At 45.7% G+C, this 16,755-nt stretch overlaps 1 protein-coding gene across 10 annotated transcripts in view; it reads right to left on the minus strand.

The window, feature by feature from the left end:
• ABI1 (abl interactor 1) overlaps positions 1-16,755 on the minus strand; it is a 157,290-nt gene that overhangs the window by 99,765 nt on the left and 40,770 nt on the right. For all 10 annotated transcript variants that reach the window (XM_063921669.1, XM_063921666.1, XM_063921663.1 and 7 more), the window contains exon 2: positions 10,428-10,595. In XM_063921669.1, the coding sequence (XP_063777739.1) occupies positions 10,428-10,595 (168 nt within the window). The remainder of the gene's footprint in view (positions 1-10,427; positions 10,596-16,755) is intronic.

Here is a 16,755-nt window from a genome sequence, read left to right on the forward strand (position 1 = left end):
ATCGCTCGCTTCACTCCGCTAACTCTGCGCTCGGCACAGGTTACTATTCCCAACCGTAGTCCACGTGGACCGAAAAGTATGAAAAAGTTTTTTTTTTTTTTAAATAAACAGAAAACCTCATGTGTCGACCTGTTTTTCATGTGTTGACATTTGCTAGGTCGACCTAGTGACCATGTTGACCTAATGACCATGTTGACCAATAGCGGTCAAACTAATGAGTGTCGACCTAAAAATCGAATACCTTACTAGGTACACTTAGGAGTGGTGTTTTGGTGCGGCAAAGTCCGTGATGCGCTAAACCGGGGCCATTTGCCAGGAATTGGGGACAGGTGTATGTGGACACATCTATAACGCTGCATTGTGCCCCTGCCTGCGGTGCCACTCAACGGTGTAGTATCACAATGCACCACATCTGTTGCTATATATAGCATTTTGTTATGTCCGAATGCATAATGCATAATGAAACATTTATTTTGTTGTTAAAAAGTTCAGCCATGTTGGCTGCATATACAATTATGTCTGGAAATAAAATGCACATATTTTTCTACGCAAACTCAGTTTGCCAAATAAAATATTTTGTTATATGACAAGCAATGTGTGGTGTAATTTTCTTGCACTTTGATAATAGCCTTGCAGGTTTCAAGCATGATGTGTCCCAAAGCCTGCGCAGAGATATGGGTCCCATAGTTCAGGTCCACAAAGGTTTATATATCTCCCATATAGGCCAGCCCACTATTTAAATTTCTCTTACGTCCTAGAGGATGCTGGGGACTCTGTAAGGACCATGGGGTATAGACGGGCTCCGCAGGAGACATGGGCACTATAAAGAACTTTAGAATGGGTGTGCACTGGCTCCTCCCTCTATGCCCCTCCTCCAGACCTCAGTTAGATCCTGTGCCCAGAGGAGATTGGGTGCACTACAGGGGAGCTCTCCTGAGTTTCTCTGATAAAGAATTTTGTTAGGTTTTTTATTTTCAGGGAGCACTGCTGGCAACAGGCTCCCTGCATCGTGGGACTGAGGAGAGAGAAGCAGACCTACTTAAGTGATAGGCTCTGCTTCATAGGCTACTGGACACCATTAGCTCCAGAGGGAGTCGGAACGCAGGTCTCCCCTTGCTGTTAGTCCCGGAGCCGCGCCGCCGTCCTCCTCGCAGAGCCGGAAGATAGAAGCCGGGTGAGTATAAGAAGAAAAGAAGACTTCAAGGTGGCAGAAGACTTCAGATCTTCACTGCTCCCAAACACATACACACACTAGCGGGCAAAGATGGGTGCAGGGCGCAGGGGGGGGCGCCCTGGGCAGCATTAAAGCCTCTATATCTGGCATAGATACTGCAGAGGCAGTTTTTCTTTCAATCCCCCGCCAGTTTGAGTTATTTTGAGCGGGACCGAAGCCCGCCGCTGGAGGGGGCGGAGCTTGGTCTCAGCACTAACCAGCGCCATTTTCTCCACAGAGATCTGCTGAGAAGCTGGCTCCCCGGTCTCTCCCCTGCTGAACACGGTGACACAGGGCTGAAAAGAGGGGGGCACTTGTAAGGCGCAGTGAGTGTATTACACAGTAATTTAATATAAAAGCGCTATTATCTGGGACATTATTTTCCAGTGTCAGTTGGCGCTGTGTGTGTGCTGGCATACTCTCTCTCTGTCTCTCCAAAGGGCCTTATTGGGGAACTGTCTCCTTAAATCTATATTCCTGTGTGTGTGGGGGTGTCGGTACGAGTGTGTCGGCATGTCTGATGCGGAAGGCTCAGCTAAGGAGGAGGTGGAGCAGATGATTGTGGTGTCGCCGTCGGCAACGCCGACTCATGATTGGATGGACATGTGGAATGTTTTAAATGCAAATACAACCTTATTACATAAGAGATTGGACAAAGCAGAGTCCAGGGAAAGAGCAGGGAGTCAATCCACGGCTTCGGCTGGGTCACCGGGCCCTTCTGGGTCTCAAAAACGTCCCCTATCCCAGATAGCAGACACTGATACCGACACGGACTCTGACTCCAGTGTCGACTACGATGAAGCGAGGTTGCACCTGAGGGTGTCAAAAAGTATTCATTATATGATTATTGCAATAAGAGGTTTTGCATATCACAGATGACCCCTCGGTCCCTGACACGAGGGTGTGCATCTATAAGGAAAAGAAACCTGAGGTAACCTTTCCCCCATCCCATGAGCTTAACGAGTTATTTGAAAAGGCTTGGGAAACTCCTGATAAAAAACTACAGATTCCCAAGAGGATTCTTATGGCATATCCTGCACAGGACAGGGTACGTTGGGAATCCTCACCCAGGGTGGACAAGGCTTTAACACGCATGTCCAAGAAAGTGGCGCTACAGTCTCCGGACACGGCAGCCCTCAAGGATCCTGCTGATCGCAGGCAGGAAACTACTTTAAAGTCTATTTATGCGCATACAGGTGCTTTGCTCAGACCGGCAATCGCATCGGCATGGGTGTGTAGTGCAGTTGCAGCTTGGACAGATACCTTGTCAGCTGACCTTGATACCCTAGATAGGGATACCATTTTATTAACCTTAGGCCACATTAAAGACGCAGTCTTATATATAATGGATGCTCAAAGGGACGTTTGGCTGCTGGGTTCGAGAGCCAACGCCATGGAGATTTCTGCTAGGCGTGCCCTGTGGACTCGCCAATGGACGGGTGATGCCGACTGAAAGAAACATATGGAGGTTTTGCCATACAATGAAGTTTTATTTGGGGAAGGTCTCGCGGACCTGGTTGCCACAGCTACAGCGGGTTAATCTACCTTTTTGCCTTTTGTTCCCCCACAGCAAAAGAAAACTCCACAGTATCAGATGCAGTCCTTTCGGTCGCGTAAGTCCAGAAGAGGTCGGGGCTCATCTTTCCTCGCCAGAGGAAAGGGTAGAGGGAAAAGAATGCCTGCTACGGCTAGTTCACAGGAGCAGAAGTCCTCCCCGGCTTCTACTAAATCCACCGCATGACACTGGGGCTCCACTGAGGGAGTCCGCACCGGTGGGGGCACGGCTTCGACTCTTCAGCCAGGTCTGGGTTCTGTCAGACGTGGATCCTTGGGCGATGGATATTGTATCCCAAGGCTACAAACTGGAATTCGAAGAGGTGCCACCTCGCCGATTTTTCAAGAGAGGGAAGTAGTGTTCGCTACAATTCAAAAGCTGTATCAACAGCAAGTGATTGTCAAGGTTCCCCTAGTCCAACAGGGGAAAGGGTACTATTCGACACTGTTCGTGGTCCCGAAGCCGTATGGTTCGGTCAGACCCATTTTAAATCTAAAATCCCTAAACCTGTACTTGAGAAAGTTCAAATTCAAGATAGAATCGCTCCGGGCTGTGATCTCCAGTCTGGAAGGGGGGTATTTTATGGTGTCACTCGACAAAGGATGCATACCTTCATGTCCCCATATATCCTCCTCATCAGGCGTACCTGAGATTCGCTGTACAGGACTGTCATTACCAGTTTCAGACGTTGCCGTTTGGGCTTTCCACGGCCCCAAGGATTTTCACCAAGGTGATGGCGGAGATGATGGTGCTCCTGCGCAGGCAGGGAGTCACAATTATCCCATACTTGGACGATCTACTGATAAAAGCAAGATCGAGGGATCAATTGCAGAAGAGGGTGTCACTCTCCCTGAGAGTGCTACAACAACACGGTTGGATTCTCAATCTGCCAAAGTCACAATTGATTCCAACGACTCGACTATCATTCCTAGGCATGATTCCGGACACTGAACAGAAGAGGGTTTTTCTCCTGATGGAAAAAGCCCAGGACCTCCAGAACATGGTCAGAAACTTGCTAAAACCAAAAAGAGTGTCTGTTCATCAATGCACTCGAGTTCTGGGGAAAATGGTGGCAGCCTACGAGGCCATCCCCTTCGGCAGGTTTCATGCAAGGACGTTTCAGTGGGACCTCCTGGACAAGTGGTCCGGGTCCCATCTACTAATACATCAGAAGATAAGCCAGTCCCCCCGAGCAGGGTGTCTCTCCTGTGGTGGCTGCAAAGTGCTCACCTTCTAGAGGGTCACAGGTTCGGCATTCTGGACTGGGTTCTGGTGACCACGGACGCGAGCCTCCGAGGATGGGGGGCAGTCACACAAGGAAGAAATTTTCAGGAGCTATGGTCAAGCCAGGAGGCTTGTCTACACATCAACATACTGGAATTGAGGGCCATATACAACGGCCTACGACAAGCGGAGGATCTTCTTCGCGACCTACCGGTTCTGATTCAATCAGACAACGTCACGGTCGTGGCTCATGTAAACCGCCAAGGCGGGACAAGGAGCAGAGTGGCAAGGGCGGAAGCCACCAGGATTCTTCGCTGGGCGGAAAATCACGTAAGCGCTCTGTCAGCGGTCTTCATTCCGGGAGTGGACAACTGGGAAGCAGACTTTCAAAGCAGACACGATCTCCATCCAGGAGAGTGGGGACTTCATCAAGAAGTTTTTACAGAGATAACAAGTCTTTGGGGAATTCCTCACATAGACATGATGGCGTCACGCCTCAACAAGAAGCTTCGGAGGTATTGTGCCAGGTCAAGGGACCCTCAGGCAGTAGCGGTAGACGCCCTGGTGACACCTTGGGTGTTTCAGTCGGTCTATGTGTTCCCCCCTCTTCCTCTCATCTCAAAAATATTGAGAATCATAAGACAAAAAAGGGTGAAAACAATACTCATTGTTCCAGATTGGCCTCGAAGGGCCTGGTATTCAGATCTACAGGAGATGCTCACAGAAGATCCATGGCCTCTTCCTCTCAGGGAGGACCTGTTACAACAGGGGCCCTGCGTGTTCCAAGACTTACCGCGGTTACGTTTGACGGCATGGCGGTTGAACGCCGAATCCTAGCTGGGAAAGGTATTCCGGAGGAAGTCATCCCTACTCTGATAAAGGCTAGGAAGGAGGTGACGGCAAAACATTATCACCGTATCTGGAGGAAGTATGTTTCTTGGTGTGAAGCCAAGAATGCTCCTACGGAAGATTTCCATCTGGGCCGTTTTCTCCACTTTCTACAGATAGGAGTGGATATGGGCCTAAAATTAGGCTCCATTAAGGTACAGATTTTGGCAATGTCTATTTTCTTTCAGAAGGAATTGGCTTCTCTCCCAGAAGTCCAGACTTTTGTAAAGTGAGTGCTGCACATCCAGCCTCCTTTTGTGCCCCCAGTGGCACCTTGGGACCTTAACGTGGTGTTACGGTTCCTGAAGTCTCACTGGTTTGAACCTCTTCAAACGGTTGAATTGAAATTTCTCACTTAGAAGTTGGTCTTGTTGTTGGCCTTGGCATCTGCAAGGTGGGTGTCCGAATTGGCGGCGTTGTCTCACAAGAGCCCCTATTTGACCTTCCATGTGGATAGAGCGGAGTTGAGGACTCGTCCTCAATTTTTGCCTAAAGTGGTTTCTTCATTTCATATGAACCAACCTATTGTGGTGCCTGTGGCTACGAGTGACTTGGAGGATTCCAAGTCCCTGGATGTAGTCAGGGCCTTAAAAATCTATGTAGCCAGGACGGCTCGAGTTAGGAAAACAGAAGCACTGTTTGTCCTGTATGCAGCCAACAAAGTTGGGTGCTCCTGCTTCGAAGCAGACTATTGCTCGCTGGATCTGTAAAACGATTCAGCAGGCTCATTCTACGGCAGGATTGCCGTTAACAAATTCGGTAAAGGCCCATTCCACTAGGAAGGTGGCCTCTTCTTGGGCGGCTGCCCGAGGCGTCTTGGCTTTACAGCTTTGCCGAGCAGCTACCAGGTCAGGTTCAAACACTTTTGCAAAGTTCTATAAGTTTGATACCCTGGCTGATGAGGACCTTGCGTTTGCTCAGTCGGTGCAGCAGAGTCGCCCGCACTCTCCCGCCCGGCCTGGAGCTTTGGTATAAACACCATGGTCCTTACGGAGTCCCCAGCATCCTCTAGGAAGTAAGAGAAAATAAGATTTTAAACCTACCGGTAAATCTTTTTCTCCTAGTCCGTAGAGGATGCTGGGCGCCCGTCCCAGTGCGGACAAAATCTGCAAGGCTTGTATATAGTTGTTGCTTACATAAACGTTATGTTACAGTTGAGATCAGTCTTTAGCTGTTACTGTTTTTTGTTCATACTGTTAACTGGTCGCGTATATTCCAGGTTATACGGTGTGGATGATGTGGGCTGGTATGAATCTTGCCCTTAGATTAACAAAATCCTTTCCTCGTATTGTCCTTCTCCTCTGGGCACAGTTTCTCTAACTGAGGTCTGGAGGAGGGGCATAGAGGGAGGAGCCAGTGCACACCCATTCTAAAGTTCTTTATAGTGCCCATGTCTCCTGCGGAGCCCGTCTATACCCCATGGTCCGGGGTACCCCAGCATCCTCTACGGACTGGTAGGTTTAAAATCTTATTTTTTCTAAATCTGGCAGATAAATCTGCTGTGCTTTTGGGCAGCATGAGATGCGCTCGAATTCGATCATACGATACCAGTCGATTTTCGGTCGTAAGGGGCATGAGATAAATCTCAGGATTGTATGCGCATCGAATGCAGTAAAAATGTACTTTCGATGAGATTTGTCTCAAGGTGAGCTCCAAGGGAAATCGGCCCGATCTCGCGTCGAAAGCAATCGCACAAGTGTAGGGCCAGCATTAGTCCGGCTTATACATGCCACCTGTAGTAGAAACCATGCAGCAATTCAAGAACAAATAAATTGAAATCTCATACGAAGTCACATAAAAGTAGGATGCTTCGTGAACAATATATACACTGTGACCAGGCATAGGTGGCTTCTTGTTTTGCTGTATTTAAATATTTAAAAACAAAAAAAAGGATACATTAAGCACAGAAAAGAACGCCCTATCCATGTGGTATGTAATTACTGTGTAGGATAGCTGGTATGGGAGTAATGAACAGAGGTTACAAATGGATCAGGTACAGAGTGAACATCTCTTATTCCTCTATGTATTAAGGTTGATAATCAGGGAGCATCCGAATGCTGAAAAGTTGGGATAGACTTAGGAGGGGTGTGGGGGCGTTGCAAGTAGCTGTCAGGTCTTACATTGGCACCAGGGCAACCATATGTGGAGCACTTAGATGTGATCCACAGCTCTCCAGGGCAGTAATGTTAGATGGGAATCAGTATGATTTACCGGAGGGCGGGATGGCGGCTGTCAATATCCCAACAGCGGCATCCCAGCCGCCAGAATGCCGGCAGTGGTGCGAGTGCATAGCGTCCCCTTGCAGGCTCGTTGCACTCGGCACAGGATCTATTCCCACTCTATGGGGGTCGTGGACACCCACAAGTGGGAATAGTCCTGTTGCGCCGGGATTCCTGCTGGAGACATTGCTGGCTGTCGGGATTCCAGTGTCGGTATACTGACTGCCGGGATCCCGGCAGCTGACAAATTAAACGCTAGATGTCCTGTAATAGCCATATTATAGTGGCTGACAAGCCATGATCGGACAAAGAAAGCTGGTGTTCACTCAGGAGCCGCCGTTTTCCAATACTGACCCTGAATCTTCCACAGACTTTTAGTCTATAGTACTACAAAGCCAGTAAAAAAAAAAAAAGGACATTCAGGGGTCAATACAATTAAGCACAAGTTGCCGTTTTAACGCCATCAATGGCAACTCTCTGCCCGATCTCGCCCCGGAATCGTGGATTTTTGTACGCAGCCCTATGGCATACAGCCGCACTTCCTCGCAGACGTAGCTAAAGCTGGGTACACACTGGTCAATGTATCGCCCATTCATCTGAGTGGCAGGAATATCATGGGCGCGTCGGTAAGTGTGTACCACCGATATGTCTGTGAAGTACAGTTGATGGCAGATATATTGTTGTGAAAAAAGCATCACAATCAAATACTATATAAAGTGAGACGGGAAGCGGTCGATATCCCGGCTGTCAAAATACCAACACCGGATCCCCGACACTGATCGGAGTACCAGCATCCCGATCGACACTGTCGAGCCCTCAGAGAGGTAAGCCGCAATTAGGTTGCGGAGGGAGGGTTAGGGTTAGTAAATACACACACAACTTATTTTTATTTCTAAGATTAAAAAGAAATATACTCATAACAAATTATGATATTCTTCTTCCACTTAATGTGTCAGTACTATATATAGCAGCCAAGTTCCTATAGGTTACTCTGTGTATAACCATCCAGAGAGCACAGCTGCCCCTGCTGACTTTCTTTTGCATAATTTCCATTTTGGAAAGTGAACTGAATTTACATAATACTCAACTCTAATATCACATTTTCCATTTTCTGTGTGATCTGAAGGATTAAAGCTGCTGTGACATTTACACTAAAGCCGTTATTCCTGAAGACATATTTCAGTATAAGTCATTTTTTTTTTATTTTTCTTTAGCTTCTTAACAAATTCAATGCTATAAAAAAAAATAAAAAAAAATATGATGGTCTTTTGTGGTATGGAGTAAATTATATATAATTTTATTTTTTCTATAGCGCCACCATATTCTGTGGCGTTGTCTATTAGGCAGCTCTTTATATTTGAAAGTATTGATGTATTGTGTTTAAAAAAAAAATTTAAAAAAATCTTTCACCTCCTATCTATTAGGGAGGTGTTGGGGCTCATTCCGAGTTGATAGCACGCTGCAACTTTTTGCAGCCCGTGCGATCAACTAGACGCCACCTATGGGGGTGGGTTTTTTTGCATAGCAAGGCTGCGATCGCTTGTGCAGCCCTGCTATGCAAAAAAAAGTTTTGTGCAGAACAAGACCAGCGTATGAGTTACTTACCCCGTGCGATGAATCCAGCGTTGATGGTCCCAGAATTGATGTCAGACATCCGCCCTCCAAACGCCTGCGTTCGCCGCACCACTCCCAGAAAACGGATAGTTGACGTCCCGGAACGCCTTCCTCCTGTCAATCTTCTTGCGGTCGCCGCTGTGACCGTTTTCTTTGCTAGCAGCGTCGCTGCTCGGCGACAACAACGACGCGTCTGCATAATACGGCCGCAGCACATGCGCAGTTCCGACCCAATCGCATGGCTACGATGAAGCGCAGCGTACGATCGGGTCCGTTGTTCTGTGTGTCTTATCAGCTGTGCCAGTGCTAGTACAGATTATAGTACGGAGACTGCCAGTTACACGATTTACGCTTTTACCTGTCCAATATTCATACGGAAAATGTTTTAATGGTTTCTTGTCCAGACACTTTAGAGTGATGCAGGAGAGCAAATGAAAGCTGTAAAGAGACTGTTATAGATCTGGTTTTCTCAAAGGCAATCTTAAATGCGCAATATGTCCCTGTTTTTCTGTTCTCTGTGTGTGATTACTTATTAAGAGATGAGTTTCTGAGAATGTTCCTGTTTATTGTATTTGTCTGCTGCGTAATTCTTTCTAAACCTTCCTGTTATATTCACGGGAGGTGGTGATCTCATATTATCACAGATCAGGCAGAGGTGGGTCTGTGAAGGGGGTTGGGGCTGGGAGACCGGCGCTCAGCATACCGACCCCGGGATCCCGGCAGTAGCATGCCTGCGGGGGAGGGGCGAACGCAACAGAGTCCCTTGTGGGGGAGGTGGCTCGCTACAGGTTTTATTCCCACTCTATGGGTGTCGTGGACACCCACGAGTGGGAATAGTCACTGTGGGTTAGCATTCTGTCTGCCGGCATTTTGAATGCTCGGGATCCCGGCGTCGACATGGTGGCCGCCGGGATTCCATGCGCTGGTCACATCACCGCATCCCTTTACACACAACCCAGGATTACCCAGATTTTTCCCAGGTTCAAAGCTTGGTGTGAAAGGGGTATAAGAGTAGAATATGGAGAGATGGGATGGGTTTGAAATGCCAGCGGTCAGAATACAGAGCGCAGCATCCTCCTAATGGTGAGAATCCCAACAGGGGCAAGGTAAGTATATTTACCTTACCCCATTGCCCTCCTATCCCTCTTTTCCCACCGCGTAAACCTAAGACCCCCCTCCCCTCTCCCCCCACAACCTAACCCTAAACCTCACCCCCCCCCCACCCCAGCCTAACCCTCCCTCTGGGGGTGCCTAAACCTAATACTCCCCTCCATGCAGCCTAATCCTAACCTACCTCCCGCAGCCTAAACCTAACCACCCCTGTGATCCCAGATGGGATGCCGGCATTTCAAGCAACTTTACATTGCTCTGCCTAATTAAGCACAATTTGGTGTCTAGTGTCTTCTAAGTCACAATTAAAAAAAAAAAAAAAATTATACATACATACATACATACATACATACATACATACATACATACATACATACATACATACATACATACAATCCCACATAAAAGGTTGATAACTGCAGGGTCCTCCAAATTGTGATTATTGACAGGAGCCCAGACACTGCTCATCTCCCCACCGGTATCCAGCAAACACCTGCTGTCCTCCTGATAAGCTCCTAATACCTGTGAGATAATCCTGACAGGTCTGATCATGCCCTTCCTCCCAATCCCCTGTGCAATGCAGCCAGGGTCTAGATGCCCTTACCTGGGAGATGTGATTGATGGAGGATTCCATCCTCCGCAGCTGGGAAGCCTGGATGTCCAGTAGCTGGAGCACATTGTTGGCCAATGCATTTATCTGGTAGGCGACACTTGCCAAGGACTGAGTCGTGTAGGCCTTTGTCTCCTCTAGAGCTTTCCTCTTGTCCGGTGCCTGCAGGAGGGAACAAAGCTAATTTTAAAGTATGTCTTAAGTCTACAATCACAACTTTCACATTCAGATTGCAAGGCAATTAATACAATATCCCCACACACAGTATAATACTTTCTGGTGTAGGCTTTCAATAGATATAACATTTTCACACACAAAAAAGTTTGCAATTTTCCCTTTGACCTTGGCTGAACACGGGAAGGGCACTGGTGGATTGCACAGTTACAGCACACAAACACCAATCAGGTAAGGAAAGCAGGAAGTAGCTGGTGAGATCCCTGGAAGGATTACTTCATACCTACTATTAATTTGATAAGGTTCAAAATGCTCCTCACAGCTAGCTAAATGCTTCTACCAGTATTTCTCCCTGTATAACATAAGAGGGGAAGAAACCGATATCACTATACCTAGGAGAGAAGAAATCAGAGCATCTTCATTCAGTTCAAGTTACCGGACTAAGCAGACACATTACACGTCTAGATTTTACTCACATTAAAAAGCCTGGCAAAATCAACGGGGGAAGATGCCCAGCTAGATGGGTTCTGGTCACCTTTTCTATTGGGATTTACTTATTAGTTTTCTCAAACAGTTAAAGTTGTTTGGGGAAAGCGGGATCCTTATGGCCTCACCTGACCAAAGTATGCTAGAAGCATCAGAGCAGAGAGCAACACCCCACCCCAGGCAGGAAAGAGGAACTGCACAGGTTGCGACAGGTACAGGGTGCCAGAATGAACACTATTAGTCAGTGCTTTTAGAGTGTTCACCAAGAGCACTTGGTCCTTGCACCAATATGCTGAATTATGGCTCTATGTAACAGACCTCATGCCGCATATGAGTGACTTGTTTACCTTCGACTTCAGCGGACATACAGGATCCAGTATAATGTTTTATTTTTAGCATAATATTAGAACTCTGCTTGGAGCGCTTACCATGATCCAGAACCTCATCACCTGCATTTCTTTATGAATGCAACACTTTTAGAGCTCGCTTGTGGTTTACAAATAATTTACGGAAGTCTTTGGTGCTGAATTGATCATTTGAGGGGGGCTGGGGATACCTGTTCTATTTCTAAAATAAAAGTTACTTGCACATCCAGTCAGTTAAATAACACAAAGAACTGTATAATTCCTCCCATAGTTGGAAGCTCATACAACCCCTACAGATCTTAGGCAGGCATTTTAGCTGTTTAGCAGAAACCCTGAGTGTATTGCCATGCATACTTGTGATCACAGAGACACCACGATTCCTGGTCAACTGCTACCCATCACAGAAGGTCACCCTGACACCAAAGGGTACAGATGCCACAAAAAAATATTAACACGTGGGGTATTATACAGCCATCTAGAAGCTCGGAGTGGTACATGGGGCATATCAGCTTGCCTACTACCACTAAACACACATTATCAGCTACATTGCTGGTACAGAGGTGCCACAGAGGCACAGCTAGAAGGTATCCGGATGATAGACAGTGTCTAGTTAGACAGTCAATAGATAGACACCATAAGTTACACAGACATTAGGTCGACAGGGTCAAAAGGTCGACATGAAAAAGGTAGACAAATTTTTTTTAAAATGTTTGCATGTTTTTGGACAATTTCATACCTTCTCTATCCATGTCGGCATAGTCTGTTATAAACCTTGTGGCGAGCGCAGCGAGCCACCGAGTCCGAAGCAAGGCAAGCAAAGCGAGCCCCACGAGGGTATGCCTTTCTACAATTGGAGGCCCCAGATGACAAAACTATCCACACAAACAAAAAAACAAAACAAAAAAAAATGCAAAAAACTTGGCGTCTTCCTTTTTTGTGGCGACCATTTTCATGTCGACCGTTTGACCTTTTTCATGTCGACCTTTTGACCCTGCCGACTTAATGTCTGTCTAATATATGTAGACACTGTCTATCATCCAACACCAAGCTAGAATAAATATTTGCTTTAAACTCCACGTTAGTCCTACAACATCTTCTTTAATACAACCGCATTGTTGGAGAAACACAAACTTTTCTCTACTCTGTATTTTACAAAAGGCCGGAAGCAAAAATAGAGAGATTACACATTTCTTGAAAACTATTAGAAAACACGTTTGTTACATAAAACCCCGTCAAAACACAGTAATCCAATTACAAATTTAAGACAAAGTAGAATCTCATGTAAACCTTTTAGCTGGTAGCTGCCACCACGCTGCCGGTGCCTAGTAGAGGAGGGCAGAAACCACCAGCCCATGCCACCAACAAAACCATCAAACACATAATCATGCTAAACCCGATGAACCCCACACCTTAGATTATTTACTATTCACTACACTCAGCAAGAATGAGAACATTGACAAAGATACAAGGAGATCACCACAACCAGTGTCCACTAACACCCCAGCTTCTACAGTCCTGTCACAACACATACAAGAGAAACCAGAGGGAGTGGAGGGACCTGCCTGGGTATACTGGAGCACGTACTATGATGGACCCACAGGACAAGTGCTAGGAGGGGACTGTACTTAGCATAGGTGATATTGTAGAATTGCTAGATACACTTTGTCCACTGATACATTGTAAGCCAATGAACTGCACTGACCCTGTTTATATAAATAGAAAAAAAAAACATTACATTTAGTAAAAGTTGCAGGAGGGTATGAGGAAAGAAATGAAGTCATCTGGACAAGCCGTTTAAGGAAGTAGACTTCAGACCCCTAAACGCAAACCAAATGAAGTTCTTTGAACAAAAAGGAACTAGATAGTGTAATGCATACACATACAGAAGTACACAATTACCACTAGAGATAAGGCATAATATAAATGTCAGCTATACACATCTTGTTGACATTCCGTGTGTAATCAGAGTATCTAGTCCTTGCTGGATGATTTCTCACATAGCTGTATGCTCATGCCCCATGACAATGGAACCATATCTATTACTACCGAGATTACGTGGTTATTGCTCAGTACCTAATTTACACCTACATTTAGCAAACTCCCATGATTCCCTGTTCTTTTAACCAGAGGAATGTGCAAACACAAAATGGCATAACCTTGCATGACTTGCATGCTTGAAATACCTTTAAATCAGAGTTGTGACATCCACCCTTACACTGCCAGGGGTTAACCCTTTATGCCCGTCAAATGTTGCTAAAACAGTCAGAAAGGTTTAGGATATGTATAGATCTTTGGGGGTAATTCCAAGTTGATCGCAGCAGGATTTTTGATAGCAACTGGGCAAAACCATGTGCACTGCAGGGGAGGCAGATATAACATTTGCAGAAAGAGTTAGATTTGGGTGGGTTATTTTATTTCTGTGCAGGGTAAATACTGGCTGCTTTATTTTTACACTGCAAATTAGATTGCAGATTGAACACACCACACCCAAATCTAACTCTCTCTGCACATGTTATATCTGCCTCCCCTGCAGTGCACATGGTTTTGCCCAATTGCTAACAAAAATCCTGCTGCGATCAACTTGGAATTACCCACTTTACCCACAAAATCCAGTGAAAGACGGATGGGCTTCCCTATCCATATATACCTGTATGTGTGTGCACAAACAATTCTGTACTATATCTATATACATATAATGTTTATAATACAAAAGATAGATAGATAGATAGATAGATAGATAGATAGATAGATAGATAGATAGATAGATAGATAGATAGATAGTCATTACAGTTGTAGAATAGATTCATAGGTTCCACGCTTATGGCATAGGCACGGATTTGTTCTTAGTGAGAAATGAGGCAAGAAATGTTGGAAGAGACGGTTTTTGGACCATTGCTCTGTTCCGTGTGCACAGAACCATGGAGATCCATGCAACCGGAACTGAGGGACGGCTTCCTCGTGGCATAACAGTTGGGGACGTTGCACAAGACTGAGCAATGATCTCAAATGCAGACGATTTCCCATTCACGCACTACGTGATAATTGCCTCCTGACCCCAAATGGATACTGATGAACGGATTGATGATTTCAAAAGAATAAATTAAAATTGAACAAATACGTTAAGCTCATCCTTTGATGCTAATCTGTCACACATGTCCCTAATTTTGAAATACTGGAAATCACTGAATTGCAAAAACACAGATGTGTACAATTTTATTACAAAAATTACAAAATTTCAGCTAAACTTGTTTTAAAATCCATGGGGGTGGGATTCAATTAGAAGTGAGGAGATATTAATCCTGGATTAGTGGTTGGACCTATTCAATTGCAAGTGCAGTAACCTCAGGACTAGAGGATTTCTGCTAACAACCTCATGAGGTGCGTGGAAAAAACTACTCAATCATTCGTCAACTGAATAGCTGCGGGCACTCATCCCGGGAGTTATATCCAGTCACATGTAATTGAATCTCCCCCTCCCACCACAGATAACTAAAATGTTTGAGGACTAATTCAGTCACAACACTGAAATATGTACATTTAAACTATTTCAAGATACCGTATGACACCGATAAACCACTTACAGAAAATATACATTTTCCAAATCCCATGTTCATTAAATGTGGCAATTCCAATAACAAGTTAAGTACCTTTTAAGCACCCGCCTGACATTTTTATTCACTGTTACACAAGAGACTTTGCATATCAGAATAGAGCCTGATGACTGCATCTAATTGTATGAAGGAGCAAGGGGGTGATGCAGTATCCATTATTCCAGAAACGTACAAGCAATTAGTTTCCACCAAGTATAATAAATGATTCCGGAAACTATAAATTGCAATAGAATTTCTGCCGAGCTATAGGACTGTCACCTTTTTGCGCTTGTAGTAATGGAGGACAGGAATGAGGAGACAGAGAGAACAGTACATCCATTGGGGCAGATGTTTTAACCTGGAGAAGGCATAAGGAAGTGATAAACCAGTGATATGTGCAAGGTGATAAAGGCACCAGCCAATCCGCTCCAGTATTATTATTATTACATTTTATTTATAAGGCGCCACATGTGTTTCGCAGCGCCGTACAAAGGACAGTACAGGGGACAAAACATTGCATTACAGTAAATAAATAACAGAAATAGAGTAGAGGTAACAGAGCACCACACATTCTCAAGACATAGTACAGCTAAGATGTAAGTATTGAGGGAGTTATCATCATACTACTAGAGGCTGGTGGTCATAGATGGAGATGAGCCTTTACTAGCAGGATAAAGATGGTCGTTGAGTAGGGGAGAGCCGTGAGTGAAATGTGTTGAGACGAGGGCTTAGATAACAAGAGGAAAGAGGGCCCTGCTCTGAAGAGCTAACAATCTATTGGGGAGGGGCGACAGACAGATGACAAGAGGTGCAGGCAAGTGGGAGGTAGCCTGATGGCAGTATGCAAGCAAAGCTGAGATGTTCACGGCATGAGGCAGGGGGGTGGAGGCGTATGTAAATTAACAGTTAGGATCTGATTGGCTGGTGCCTTTATCACCTTGCAGATATCACTGGTTTATCAATTCCTTATGCCTTCTCCATGTTAATACATCTGCCCCATTGTATGAAATTACCATTCGCCAAACCTGTATGTTTTCTGGAACTCTAAATGATCATTTTATAAAAGCTGATACTTGCGTTAATACACATTAGATCAGTGGTAGGCAATCTGTGGCACACCAGCTGGTGTGGAACTACAAATCCCAGCATGCTCTGCCACAGTTTTGCTGATAGGGCAAGCTAAAATTGTGGCTGGGCATGCTGGGTTGTGCAGTTCCACACCAGCTGGAGTGCCACAGATTGCCCTCCCTGCATTAGATTACAAACATCTGTGGATAATTATTTTTAGATTGCCCGGTTACTGTAAATGTGTTTGTAAATAAAGATAACAATCTAATTAATTATACCTTTAAAAGAACGCTAAAGGTGGGTACACACTGGCCGATATATCGTCCGTTCTCTTGAACGGCCGATATATCGTGGGTCCGTCGGCCAGTTTGTATGGGCGATATGTCTGTAAACTCTGTCGTTCACAGACATATCGTGTCGGCCCCGCAGCACAGCCGGCGGCCAATAAATCTACCGATATATTGGCGCGTCGCTGTGTGTGTACGGGCGGTCGGCCAACCGCCCGTAAACATGCTGCGGCAGCCGGCGGTGATTGACAGCTGAACTGGGCGGGCGTGTGTACACGCCCGCCTAGTTCATGACTTCAGTCCCCGACAGATTGGGCAGTGTGTATGCACAGCACACTGCCGGATCCGTCCA

This window comes from Pseudophryne corroboree, chromosome 5 (assembly GCF_028390025.1).
Source record: "Pseudophryne corroboree isolate aPseCor3 chromosome 5, aPseCor3.hap2, whole genome shotgun sequence".
NCBI classification, from domain to species: domain Eukaryota; kingdom Metazoa; phylum Chordata; class Amphibia; order Anura; family Myobatrachidae; genus Pseudophryne; species Pseudophryne corroboree.